At 41.7% G+C, this 13978-nt stretch overlaps 1 protein-coding gene across 2 annotated transcripts in view; it reads right to left on the bottom strand.

Moving 5' to 3' along the window:
• The window catches only part of COG5 (component of oligomeric golgi complex 5), a 444866-nt gene extending 430899 nt beyond the window's left edge, over positions 1 to 13967 (bottom strand). For both annotated transcript variants that reach the window (XM_066342433.1, XM_066342435.1), the window contains exons 1-2: positions 13850 to 13967; positions 3860 to 3999 (exon numbers count right to left, since the gene is read on the bottom strand). In XM_066342433.1, coding sequence (XP_066198530.1) covers positions 3860 to 3999; positions 13850 to 13949 — 240 coding nt within the window. In that variant the 5' untranslated portion in view covers positions 13950 to 13967. The remainder of the gene's footprint in view (positions 1 to 3859; positions 4000 to 13849) is intronic.
• Between the last annotated feature and the right edge of the window lie 11 nt (positions 13968 to 13978).

Raw genomic sequence — 13978 nt, 5'->3', positions numbered from 1 at the left:
CAAGGACAAATGGTCCGAACCTCCTCTCATACCCTCTCCCCTTCCGGAGACACAAAAGTCACATAGGTCTGCAGACAAAGAAGTCAAAAAAGTCGAGCACATTTCACATGAAAGCTAAAGCTATAAAGGTATATAAGACTCAGAAAAGATAACTTGGGGGAGCTCATGTTATGATGCCTAGTAGGTCACGCTGCTACACTGGCTAACAAACCCTCTTCCTCCAGAACGCTGTCTGAGCATCTTTGTCCTCCAGGAGTTGCTTCCTTTGTTCCTGCAACAATACTACAAGCCCATAGTAATCAAAAGAGCATGGTACTGGCATAAAAACAGACATAGAGACCAATGAAACAGAATAGGGAGTCCAGAAATAAACCCACACCTACATGGTCAATTAATATTTCACAAAGGCAGCAAGAACATAAAATGGGGTAAAGACAGTCTATTCAATAAATGGTGTTGGGAAAATTGGACAGATAGATTAAAAAAAATGAAACTAGATCACCTTCTTACACCATCTACAAGATAGACTCAAAATGTATTAAAGACTTAAATGTAAGACTCAAAATCGTAAAACTCCTAGAAGAAAACAGGTAGCAGAATCTCAGACATTTCTTGTAGCAATATTTTTTCAGATACAGCTCCTCTGGCAAAGGTAGCAAAAAGAAAAAAATAAACAGGGCTACATCAAACTAAAACATTTTTCCACAGCAAAAGAAACCATCAACAAAATGAAAGCCTCTAAATGAAAGAACACACACTGTATTGGCCAATGATACATCTTATAAGGGGTTAATATCCAAAATTTATAAAGAAGTCAGACAACTTGCCTGACCAGGCGATGGCACAGTGGATAGAGCATGGGACTGACACACGAACAACCCAGGTTTGAAACCCCGAGCTCACTGACTTGAGTGTGGGCTCATCCGGCTTTAGCGTGGGGTCGCTGGCTTGAGCATAGGATCATAGACATGACCCCATGGTCTCTGGCTTGAGCACAAAGGTCACTGTCTTGAAGCCCATGGTTTGAGCAAGGGGTCACTCACTCTGCTGTACCAGCCCATCAAGGCACATATGAGAAAGCAATCAATGAACAACTAAGGTGCCACAATGAAGAATTGATGCTTCTCATCTCTCTCCCTTTCTGTCTGTCTTTCCCTCTGACTCTCCCTGTCTCTGAAATAAACAAAAACATTAATGTGTAGTGAAAAGAATTAAAATGAGATTTATAAAAAAACAAGTCAGACAACTTAACACCAGAAAAACAAACAACCCAATTTATTATTATTTTTTTCTTCTTCTCCAAATGAGAGGAGGGGAGAAAGACAGACATCCGCATGCACCCAACTGAGATTCACCCAGCAACCCCTGCTTGGGACTGATGCTCTGTCCATCTGGGGCCATGCTCACAACCAAGTTATTTTTAGCACCTAAGGAAGAAGCTCCACGGAGTCACCGTCAGCACCCGGGACTGACATGCTAAAACCAATAGAGCCATGTCTGTGGGAGTAGAGGGGAAGAGAGAGAGAGAGAGACAGAAAGAGAAAGAGAAAGGGGACAGGAAGGGGTGGAGAAGCAGATGGTCGCTTAGCCTGTGTGCAATGACAGAATCAAACCCAGGACATCCACACACAGGGCCAACGCTCTACCACTGAGCCAACCAACAAGGCCAATCAACCCAATTTAAAAGTGGCACAATATCTGAATAAAAAATTCTCCAAGGAAGACATACAGATGGTCAATAGACATATGAAAAACTTGCTCAACATTATTAATCATCAGAGAAATGCAAAAAAAACCCACAATGAGATACCACCGCAGAATGGCTATCATCAATAAATAAACAACAAGTGTTGGTGAGGATGTCGAGAAAAGGGAACCCTTGAGCTCTGTTGGTGGGAATGGGAATGCAGATTGGTGCAACCACTATGGAAAATTTTTTTAAATGACATTGACCTATGACACAGTGATCCTCTTCTGGGAATATATCTGAGGAAACCCAAACACTAATTAAAAAATATATGTACCCCAATGTTCATTGCAGCATGATTTACAATAGCCAATATATGGAAGCAACACAGTGTCCATCAGCGGAAGAGTGGATAAAAAAGCTGTGGTACGACACAATGAAATACTACTTGGCCATAAAAAAAAAAAAATCTTACATTTTGCTACAGCATGGATGAACCTAAAGGGTATTGTGCTAAGTGAAGTAAGTCAGACAGAAAAAGACAAACACCATATGATTTCACTTATATGTAGACTCTAATGAACAAAATAAACAAACAAAATACAGACTCATAGATACAGAGAAAGACTGACAGCTGTCAGAGGGGAGGGGAGTGGGGAGATGGGTGAAAAATGTAAAGGGATTAAGCAGTACAAATTGGTATTGCAGAACAGCCATAGAGATGAAGATTATAGCATAGGGAATATAATCAATATCAAGATAATTTGGCCCTGGCACAGTAGCTCAGAGCATCATCCCAATACCTTAAGATTTCAGGTTTGATCCCCAGTCAGGGCACACAAAAGAACCAACCAATGAATGCATAAATAAGTGGAATAACAAAACCAGAGTTTCTCCCCCCCCCTCCACCCCTGCCTCTCACTCTCTCTCTATCCCCACCCCCTTCCTTTCTCTCTAAAAATCAATATTTTATATTTGGGCCCAGGTGGCTACCAGAAGTAGTGGGAGGGACCACTCTGTAAAGTACATTTTGTAACCACTTTGCTGCACAGCTGAAACTAACAGAAAATAATACTAAATGCAAACTATAATTGAAAAATAAAAAAAGTAATTAAAAAATTAAATAACTGTAGTAGAGGAAGGAACCTTCAAGATTTTCTACCACAATCTTATCTTTCTTATTCACTGCAACCCACTTGACAGATTTATTTTTAAAGCAAGACTCAAAGACATCAAATGATATAAATGGCAACAGTGCAGCTGAGATTAGGACCCATCTCCTAACTTTCTATATTGTTTTCTATCTGCCACAAATTTATCAACTTTCCATAATTTCAGCAATTGTTACACTTTGTGCTCATAAAGTATGAACTGCCAATATGAACATCCCAATTTTTACTGTCCACAATGTCTTCCTTTCAAAATTCCATTTTCAAAACAATAACATAATGTGTACTGAAAAAAGAATTAAAATGAGATTAAAAAAAAAAAATCAGACAACTTAATCTTTATCAAAGTCATCTTATCAGGCCATGGCTGGTCGGCTCAGTTGTAGAGTATCAGCCCAGCGTGTGGGAAGTCCCAGGTTCAATTCCTGCCCAGGGCACACAAGAGAAGCGCCCATCTGCTTCTCTACCCTTCCCCCTCTCTTTTCTCTCTATCTCTCTCTTCCCCTCCCGCAGCCAAGGCTCTATTGGAGCAAAGTTGGAGCAGACACTGAAGATGGCTCCATGGCCTACGCCTCAGGTGCTAGAATGGCTTCGGTTGTAATGGAGCAACACCACAGATGGGCAGAGCATTGCCCCCTAGTGGGCTTGCCAGGTGGATCCCAGTCAGGCGCATGAGGGAGTCTATCTCTCTCTGCCTCCTTGCTTCTCACTTCAGAAAAATACAAAAAAAAAGTTATCATTTGCCACCTTATAGTCAGTCATTGCACATCAGTTAAGGTAGTGAAAACATACATTTTAGGCAGATCAGTATATTAATTTTCAACTAACAAAAGTACTTAACAGAAAACTTTTCAAAAGTACACTTTGAAAAATAAGCCATCCTAGTAAATTATACATTTGTTTACATAAATATGCATTTAGATGAAAGAATAAAAGGATTATAAAAGTGATAAATTACCACTTGAGGCCGAATAACTTGTATGATCCAGAAGATTGGAATTACCTGTAGGTGTAGTTCTTTATCCAACTGACTGATTCCTTGGGCAAGTTTTGCTAGCTGTTCAGCAATTACAGCTTGATGAATAGATTGAGAAGTGTAAGTCTTTACATCAAAGTCTTCATTTAAGAAATCACTATAACATTCTGGGAAAAAATAGGGAAAAGTCTTTATTTACAATTACACTGTGCTAAATCACAGATACTAAAAAATTCATTCATATTCTGAGGTCTTTCTATATATCACAAACTGTTGTACATACTTTCTGTTGTAAATGAGAAGAGGAGGAGGCAATAGCAGAAGAGAGTGTAATATTCACTAAGATATTACTGCGTGCCAGGCATTGATCTAAGCACTTCACAAGTGTTAACTCATTCAATCCTCACACAACCCAGTTGGAACTCTCATTTGTCCCATTTCACAGATGAAGAGACAGGTACAGCTATGGCATGCAAATGTCCACCCTGTCTGACACGTGAACCTAGGCAGTCTAGCGGAAGAGCCCACACTCTGAGCCACTATGCACAATGCTAGAAGAGAACTTTTACCAGTGAGTCAAAAAAAAATACACTGAATAAAAGATTAAAAATTAACTACTCACCACAGCCTTTAACACAAGAAAATACGGTCACTGACTAAGACAACAGGAAACAGACTGTATTTCATATTTATGGTCCCTGATATCTCTGGATTATTTAAATAATTTAAATAATTCAATGCAAATACTGTTATAATACAGAGAATCTGGAATTTTAATAGAAATAGGCAAATACAAACTTGTAGTTATTACTAAAATTTAGGATTATGGGTGAAATAGTAACTGGAACGAGAAACTATTTAAAATATACCTTTAATGGACAGGAAAAAAGTGATGCTAGATGTTAAGATATTTTTCTGTAAAGAAATCCACAAATGTGTGAATGAAAATAAAAGTGGAAAGAATCACAAGTTAAAAATAGAAATGAGCCTCTGGCCAGCTGGCTCACTGGATAGATCATCGGCCCAGTGTCTGGACATCCTGGGTTCAATTCTCAGTCAGGGCACACAGGAAAAACAACCATCTGCTTCTCTTTCTCTCTCTCTTCCCCCCTTCTCCCTCCTCCCCTTCTGCAGCCTTTGGCTTGACTGGTTGCAGTGTCTGGTTCAAGTGCTAAAAATAGCTCAGTTGATTCAAGTATCAGCCCCAGAGGGGGTCACAGGGTGGATTTGATCAGGGTGCATGCAGGAGTCTGTCTCATTATCTCCCCTTCTCTCATTTAAAAAACAAAAATAGATATGTAGAAGGGAGCTCAATGTAGGTATAAATCACCATTTCCTAACCATACAATAGAAATAGGTAAGACTGCTCCCTAACAGATTATGAAGCAAGCAAAAGAGTATTTATGAAAACACTTCAATTATCTATATCCACTATAAAGATATATATATAGTGTTCCATGAGGGCAAGGCTTTTATTTATTACCATATCCCTAGAGCCTGAATGCTTGACTTATGGCAGGTGTTCAATATTGTTAAATAAATTAATCATTATATCAGCTGGAAGTATCATTCTGCATTCTTGATAACTTTCAAAGCAGAGTGAAGTAAAAGAAGGAACCCACTAATTTGGCCTTAAGTCTGAGAAATATTTTCTTCCAGTTTGCCCAAAAGTTCTCAGAATTAAGGAGCCTCCCAGGCAGACAAAGTGGAGAAGGCCATTCCAAGAAGGTTTAGAGGCAGGAAATACCATGGCATATTTTGAGAAATAAATACTTCAGTATGTCTAGATCACAATATGTGTGTTGGGCAGAAAGTGTTAAGAATAATAGAAATTAAAGGAAGAATAGAGTGGGAGGTATCACACTTCCAAATATCAAGTTATACTACAAGGCCATTGTACTCAAAACAGCCTGGTACTGGCATAAGAATAGGCATTTAGATCAATGATACAGAACTGAGAACCCAGAAATAAACCCACACCTTTATGGACAACTGATATTTGACAAAGGAGGTAAGAGCATACATTGGAGTAAAGACAGTCTCTTCAACAAATGGTGTTGGGAAAATTAAACAGCTACCTGCAAAAAAATGAAACTAGACCACCAACTTACACCATTCACAAAAAAACCTCAAAATGGATAAAAGACTTAAATGTAAGCCGTGAAACCATAAGCATCTTAGGAGAAAACATAGGCAGTAAGTTCTCTGACATTTCTCACAGCAATATATTTGCCAATTTGTCTCCACAGGCAAGTGAAATAAAACACAGGATAAACAAATGGGACTATATCAAACTAAAAAGCTTCTGCACAGCTAAAGACAATAAGAACAGAATAAAAAGACAAACTACACAATGGGAGAACATACTTGACAATGCATCTGATAAGGGGTTAATAACCAAAATTCATAAAGAACTTGTAAAACTTAATACCAGAAAGACAAACAATCCAATCCAAAAATGGGCAAAAGAAATGAATAGAGATTTCTCCAAAGAGGACATACAGATGGCCAACAGGCAGATGAAAAAATGCTCAACATCACTAATCATTAGAGAAATGCAAATTAAAACCACAATGAGATACCACCTCACACCAGTCAGAATGGCGCTCATCAACAAAACAACACAGAATAAGTGCTGACGAGGATGTGGAGAAAAGGGAACCCTCCTGCACTGCTGATGGGAATGCAGACTGGTGCAGCCATTGTGAAAAACAGTATGGAGATTCCTCAAAAAATTAAAAATCGAACTGCCTTTTGACCCAGCTATCCCAGTTAGGAATATACCCCAGGAACACCATAGCACTGTATGAAAAGAAGAAATGCATCCCCATGTTCATGGCAGCATTGTTCACAATAGAGAAGATCTGGAAACAGCCCAAGTGTCCATCAGAGGATGAGTGGATTAAAAAGCTTTGGTACATATATACTATGGAATACTACTCAGCCATAAGAAATGATGACATCGGATCACTTACAACAACATGCATGAACCTTGATAACATTATACTGAATGAAATAAGTAAATCAGAAAAAACTAAGAACTATATGATTCCATACATAGGAGGGACATAAAAATGAGACTCAGAGACATGGACAAGAGTATGGGGGTTACAGGGTGGGGGGGAGGAGAGGGAGAGGGAGGGGGGAGGGGAGGGGCACAAAGAAAACCAGTTAGAAGGTGACGAAAGACAATTGGACTCTGGGTGATGGGAATGCAGCATAAGCAAATGGCAAAATAACCTAGAGCTGTTTTCTCTGAACATATATACCCTGATTTATCAATGTCACCCCATTAAAATTAATCAAAAAAAGAATAACAGAAGTTGAGGTCCCAAAGGAAAGTTGGGGTCAATTTAAAAAGGCTGGTAAGACATCCAAACATTCAGACTATATCCTACTTAACTTTTTTTTTTTGAGAGAGAGAGAGAAAGAGGCAGTGAGAGAGACAGGAACATTGAGCTGTTCCTGTGTGTGTCCTGACTGGGGAATCAAACCAGCAACCTCTGTGCTCCAGGATGACACTCCAACCAACCGAGCTAACCAGTCAGAGCTTAATTTTTCTTGATTTTTAGAGAAACAGAGAGAGGAAGGGAGAGAGAAGAGAGGAGGAAAGGAAGCATTCACTTGTTGTTCCACTCAGTCATGCATTTATTAGTTGCTTCTTGTGTGTGCCCTGGCCAGGGAATCAAACCGGCAACCTCCATGCTCCGGGGCGATGCTCCAACCAAATGAACTCTCTACGGCAGGGGTCCCCAAACTACGGCCTGCGGGCCGCATGCGGCCCCCTGAGGCCATTTATCCGGCCCCCGCCGCACTTTCGGAAGGGGCACCTCTTTCATTGGTGGTCAGTGAGAGGAGCATAGTTCCCATTGAAATACTGGTCAGTTTGTTGATTTAAATTTACTTGTTCTTTATTTTAAATATTGTATTTGTTCCCGTTTTGTTTTTTTACTTTAAAATAAGATATGTGCAGTGTGCATAGGGATTTGTTCAGTTTTTTTTATAGTCCGGTCCTCCAATGGTCTGAGGGACAGCGAACTGGCCCCCTGTGTAAAAAGTTTGGGGACCCCTGCTCTATGGCTTCCCAATGGTTTAAAGCCAAGAAAGAACACTATCAGCTTTAAGAACAGTTTCTGGAAACAGGATAAAGAATGAGTGAAAAGGGATTAGTCACCTAGTGGTGCTTTGGAGCTGACTTGTAGTAGCTCCAGAGAGCTAACTGTTAAATTTTCAGGATTCTGTGAGCCAATTGACATCACAGGTAGGTATCTTCAAATTGACCATGGTGAAAGGATTTACACCAGAGGTCCCCAAACATTTTACACAGGGGGCCAGTTCACTGTCCCTCAGACCGTTGGAGGGCCGGACTATAAAAAAAACTATGAACAAATCCCTATGCACACTGCACATATCTTATTTTAAAGTAAAAAAAAACAAAACGGGAACAAATACAATATTTAAAATAAAGAACAAGTAAATTTAAATCAACAAACTGACCAGTATTTCAATGGGAACTATGCTCCTCTCACTGACCACCAATGAAGGAGGTGCCCCTTCCGGAAGTGCAGCGAGGGCAGGATAAATGGCCCCAGGGGGCCGCATGTGGCCCGTGGGCCATAGTTTGGGGACCCCTGATTTACACCATAGAAATTAGCACACCCTACAAAATCAAGGCTTTTCCTATTTTCCCAGAAAGCTGATTTATCAGCACTCCCATGGAATAGAGCCACAAAGGCCAGTAGGATGCTATGTTAACAGAGCAAGTGGCATGATGAAAGCCTAAGAGTGGCACTAAGAGCATCAAGTAAGTGACAACTGACAAATATTCAGACACTGTAATGTGTAAGACGTTGAATCAAGCTAAAAATGCAAGGTAGAGCAAGAAGGATGATTCCTAAGTTCCTTGATAAGTAACTGACACAGGGAATTCAGCTTTGCATTAAACCAGACCACTAGGCATCTTTATATAAAGATGAATATGAACAAATCCCCTGCCTCCAAGCACTCATAATCTACATAGGGAGCAAGCACACATCTAACCACATGTAATTAATGGCAACAGAGACTACCAGTGGAAAGGTGGTAGGGAATCACCCATATAACCTTGAAGCCTCTATGACTTGGATTGGGGAACTTTAGTTAAAAGCCCTGAGTGAATGTCTCCTGGATGCAAACACCAAGAAGCTGTGTGATGAGTGATCTTCCAGCAAACACAAAGGAATGCATGTGAATGGGCTTTAGAAAATTAGCCTAGAGGTTCTAGATTGCCCCTTCCTTTGTGCTTGTTAATTAGCAAAAGAAAAAGAATATACTGATCAAACTAGCCCTTTCTCCATGTCAGCAAAATGGCCATTAGTCATTTTTTCCCCTTATCACCTGATCTCCCACCCCTTATAATCCTGTTACCTCTGTTCTGCTTCTGATCAATAAAAGCGAAGGGAGAAAGAAGTTCAGCTCTTCTTTGCCTCCCTTGGCAGGCCTCCCCCTCTTCCTTCTTACATAAATTTGTGTCTTGAGTAGATTTTTTCCATGCAACTCTGGTATTCCCAGCAGGCTGGAGTACTACAAAATGTTAGGAGAACAAGGTTTTAAAAAATTCATTTCAGTCTGACAAGTGATGCTGCAGTGAATAGAGCATCAACCTGAGATGCTGTGGTCCCAGGTTCGAAACCCTGAGGTTGCTGGCTTGAGCACGGGCTCATCCGGCTTCAGTGTAGGCCAGCGGTTCTCAACCTGTGGGTCACGACCCGGGCGGGGGTCGAACGACCAAAATTTCCGATGGCTTTAGGCGACCCCTGTGTTTTGGTCATTCGACCCCCGCCGGGGTCGCGACCCACAGGTTGAGAACTGCTGGTGTAGGCTCATCAGCTTGAGTGTGGGATCATTAATATGCCTCAAGGTTGCTGACCTGAAGCCCAAGGTCGCTGGTTCAGCTGGAGCTCCCAGGTCAAGGCATGTATGAGAAAGCAATCAATGAACAACTAAAGTGGCACAGCTACAAGGCGATGCTTCGCATCTCTCTCCTTTCCTGTCTGTCTCTCTCACTCACAAGAAAGAAAAGAAAGAGAGAGAGAGAAAGAAAGAAAGAGAGAGAAAAGAAACAAAGATAGTTCAAGATCAAAAAGTGTTCATCTTTAAATTTTTTATTGAATCTACTGGTCACTAAAAGCTACAGATATCAAATGTACAACTTAGTAACATGTCATCTGCACACTGTATCATGTGCTCACCACCCACAGTAATGTCTCTCACCACCATCATATATCCCCCTTTTGCCTTCTTCCACCTCTCCCCACTCCACTTTCCCTCTGGCATTCACCATATTGTTGTCCATGTCTATGTGGAGTTTCTTTCTATCTTAATCCCTCCACCTTTTTCACCCAGTCCCCTAACACACTGCCCCTCTGACAGCTGTCAGCCTGTTTTACCTATCTATGATTCTGTTTCTACTGTGTTATTTTGTTCTTTAGATTCATAAGTGAAATCATATGAATTTCTGTCTTTCTCTGACTGCCTTATTTCACTTAGCATAATATTCTCCAGGTCCATCCATGCTGTCGCAAATGGTAACATTTCCCTCTATTTTTTTGGCTAAGTAGTATTCCATTGTATAAATATACCACAGCTTTTATACCCTCTCATCTATGTACTTATGGGCACTTGGGCCGCTTCCATATCTTGGTTACTATTAATAACAGTGTTCATCTGATTGATCCACAAATCACTGGAGACCTGTGCAAAGTGATTTCAAACGCACAGAATGAGGGTGACTGAATCTTTGAGAAGACAGGAAGCAAAACCAACCCAAAAGGAGGGAATGTCCTTAGGAAGAAGCAGAGATGTCACTTCTGTTGTAATTGAAAATATTAGAGGAAAAGGAAAGAATCACATTGGTAGAGTTTCTCTCTCTCTCTCTCTCTCTCTTTGTATTTTTCTGAAGTTGGAAATAGGGAGGCAGTCAGACAGACTCCCACATGTGCCCGACCGGGATCCACCCGGCATGCCCACCAGGGGGCGATGCTCCGCCCATCTGGGGCACCGCTCTGCAACCAGAGCCATTCTAGCACCTGAGGCAGAGGCCACAGAGCCATCCTCAGCGCCCGGGCCAACTTTGCTCCAATGGAGCCTTGGTTGCGGGAGGGGGAGAGAGAGACAGAGATGAAGGAGAGGGGGAGGGCTGGAGAAGCAGATGGGCGCCTCTCCTGTGTGCCCTGGGCGGGAATCAAACCCGGGACTCCTGCACGCCAGGCCGACGCTCTACCACTGAGCCAACCGGCCAGGGCATCTCTCGCTTTTTAGGTAAGTTGAAAGTAATTTGTTAAGCTTGAAAGGAGAGGTTTGAAAAGAGTAAAAACTTAGCCACTGTGGAAGATGGGTAAGAGAACTAAACAGGAAAATATAGAAGGCAGAACTGAGAAATATTTACCTCAAAAAACTGATTACAGTTCCTGGAATGCATCCTACTGAAATATTTACCTGTCTAGCATGTATTGTTTCTTCCACTTCTTCTGGTAAGTTCCATTTACACTTCAAAACTAACTCCAACTATACCTTCCCAAAACTCCCCTAACCACTCCCAGTTATCATCCTCCTCGTATTAATGTTTCACTTTGCACACAATTTCACTGTTACCCTTATAATCCTATATTACAGTGCCTCTCCTTATAGCCCTACAAGACCATATTCCCTACTAAAATGGTAAGCTACTTTAGGGTGGGAACTGCACATATGTGAAGAGCTCAAAACTTGGTTCAACTGAATTTAAAATACAAAGATGAATTAGAATCTAACCTACAGAATCTAACAAAATTTAGGTCAGAAAACAACACTATTAGTTAAGTTTTGACAGAAGTATATAAATTATAAGTCAAGTAATTAAGGGCAATAATAAAATACACAATGGTCAGAGAATACAATTTAGAACTGTCAGATATAACAAACATCCAAATCTGTAAGAATTTTTATGAGTTTATTTGAGTCAAACTGATGACAACTGGCAGCAAAAATTTCTGAGATTGGATAAAGAGTAAAATGAAAACACAAATACTTCTTTTATGTTGGTGGGTACCAATTAACCATTAACATTTATAGCACATATAGTATGTGGAGAATAACAATTAGGGCATCTGTGGTATCATGCTCTGGTGGGGGACTGTGCCTTGAGGGATATGACAAAAGGGTATTACTCTGACATTCCAAAAATGTTATCCTAGATGCAAAAAGACAACCAAGGGGCTTAGCTAACGTAAAGATTAACCTTTGTCAAGGAAGATACCAGCCTAGAACATGACTACCTGCCATGACCTGCTTTTAGCTAGAAAGTTCTAATTTCAGACCGTCCAATGAGGTTACTTTAAGATTCTGAGTTTGTAAGACCCATGCAGGCTTCCCTTGAGCTTGTCAGGTTTAGTATGTGGCCCCTTTTTCTTTTTCTTTCTTTTTTTTCGTGAGAGAGAGAGAGAGAGAGAGAGAGAGAGAGAGAGAGAGAGGAACAGATAGGGACAGACAGACAGGAAGAGAGAGAGATGAGAAGCATCAATTCTTTGTTGTAGCACCTTAGTTGTTCATTGACTGCTTTCTCATATGTGCCTTGACTGGGGGGGGGGGGGGGACTACAACAGACAGAGTGACCCCTTGCTCAAGCCAGTGACCTTGGGCTCAAGCTGGTGAGCCTTGCTCAAACCAGATAAGCCAGCACTCAAGCTGGTGACCTCAGGGTTTTGAACCTGGGTCCTCCGCGCCCTAGTCCAACACTCTATCCACTGCGCCACCGCCTGGTCAGGCTGTGGCCTCTTTTTCATCCACAGAACTTTATTTCTTTCGTTTATAACCTACTTTGATCTACAAACGTGTGCATATGCTTCTTACACTGATATTCAATGAAAAAAATCCTTATGCTGCTTGACGGGTGGTAGCACAGTGGATAGAATGTTGAGGTTGCAACCTTGAGTGTGGGCTTACCAGCTTGATTCCAAGGTCTGTGGCTTTAGCAAGGGGTCACTGGCTCGACTGGAGCACCTCCCCCGCCCCCGCCCCGTGAAGGCACATATGAGAACTAATCAATGAACTAAAGTGCTGCAACTATGAGTTGACGGTTCTCATCTCTCTCCCTGCCTGTCTCCCCTCTCTCTCAAAACAAAACAAAAACAAAAACACCTTATTCTGCACCCACAAGGTAATGTTATTAACACTGTGGAATATAAAAAGAGGTTTTGCAATGCAGAAAAGATAAAATTACCAAATTATTTTACTACAAGATGGAACGTCATGATAATTCGGGAAGAAATTTAAGAGCAGATGAAAAGGGTCTTAGAAATTTGAACTTTATTCCGAAGGCTACGACTTGAAGCATGTTACCTGGAGCAATACAACTTTTTTTTTTTTCCGGAGCAATACAACTTAATGTGTTCCTCAAATTTTCTATGTTTAGCTTATCTCCTCACGTCTAGCGATTTCTGTCCAAAAGTTTCAATAAACCTGACTGCTATATTCAATACATATGGTTAATCTCAGCCTGAACGAATGTTCCATACCCTCTCCCATTCGTGGTTGTGGATAAACGCCTTTAAAGAAACAAACGAACCTGCAAGCGGTACCATGTGCGCAGTTCAAGAATTTAACAGAGGGTACGTTCCCAACTGTATTTAAAAACAAGGCCCTCTTTTATCAAGCATCTGTCATCTGTTCTAGGTCTTAACACTTTCCATGGAAGGAACGCTTCACCCTTTCGTCAAGAACTGCGGCAGCAGCCAGCACCGGTACCCAGATCCCAGGACTTCAGGGAAGCCCCAAACGCGTGGAGGGTAGAGTTGAAACCAGAGGTAACTAGAAATCAGGTGTCCCAGGAAACCAGTTGGCAAGGCCAGCACCCCGACGACAGGAGGCCGGGCGGAGGGGAGTGGTCACGTAGAGACCAGAAAACTTTCCGCACAGCGACGGGTGGCGTCCACCACTGGCCGCTGGTTCGGAGCCGGACAGTCCCCGAGCACGACGATCCGACCCACTCCGATTCCTTACCGTCTTGCAGAAGCTCCCAAACTGTCACTGCAGCCGCCCGAGAGCACAGAGCCGCACGGCCAGACACAGCGCCGACGCCAGCGCCGTCGCCACCTTCCATGTTGTCAGGTGCCCGAGTGATGACGTCAC

This window comes from Saccopteryx leptura, chromosome 6 (genome assembly GCF_036850995.1).
Source record: "Saccopteryx leptura isolate mSacLep1 chromosome 6, mSacLep1_pri_phased_curated, whole genome shotgun sequence".
Taxonomy (NCBI): domain Eukaryota; kingdom Metazoa; phylum Chordata; class Mammalia; order Chiroptera; family Emballonuridae; genus Saccopteryx; species Saccopteryx leptura.
Note: the sequence above shows the minus strand (reverse complement) of the source record. Positions and strands in the feature narration are given on the sequence as shown.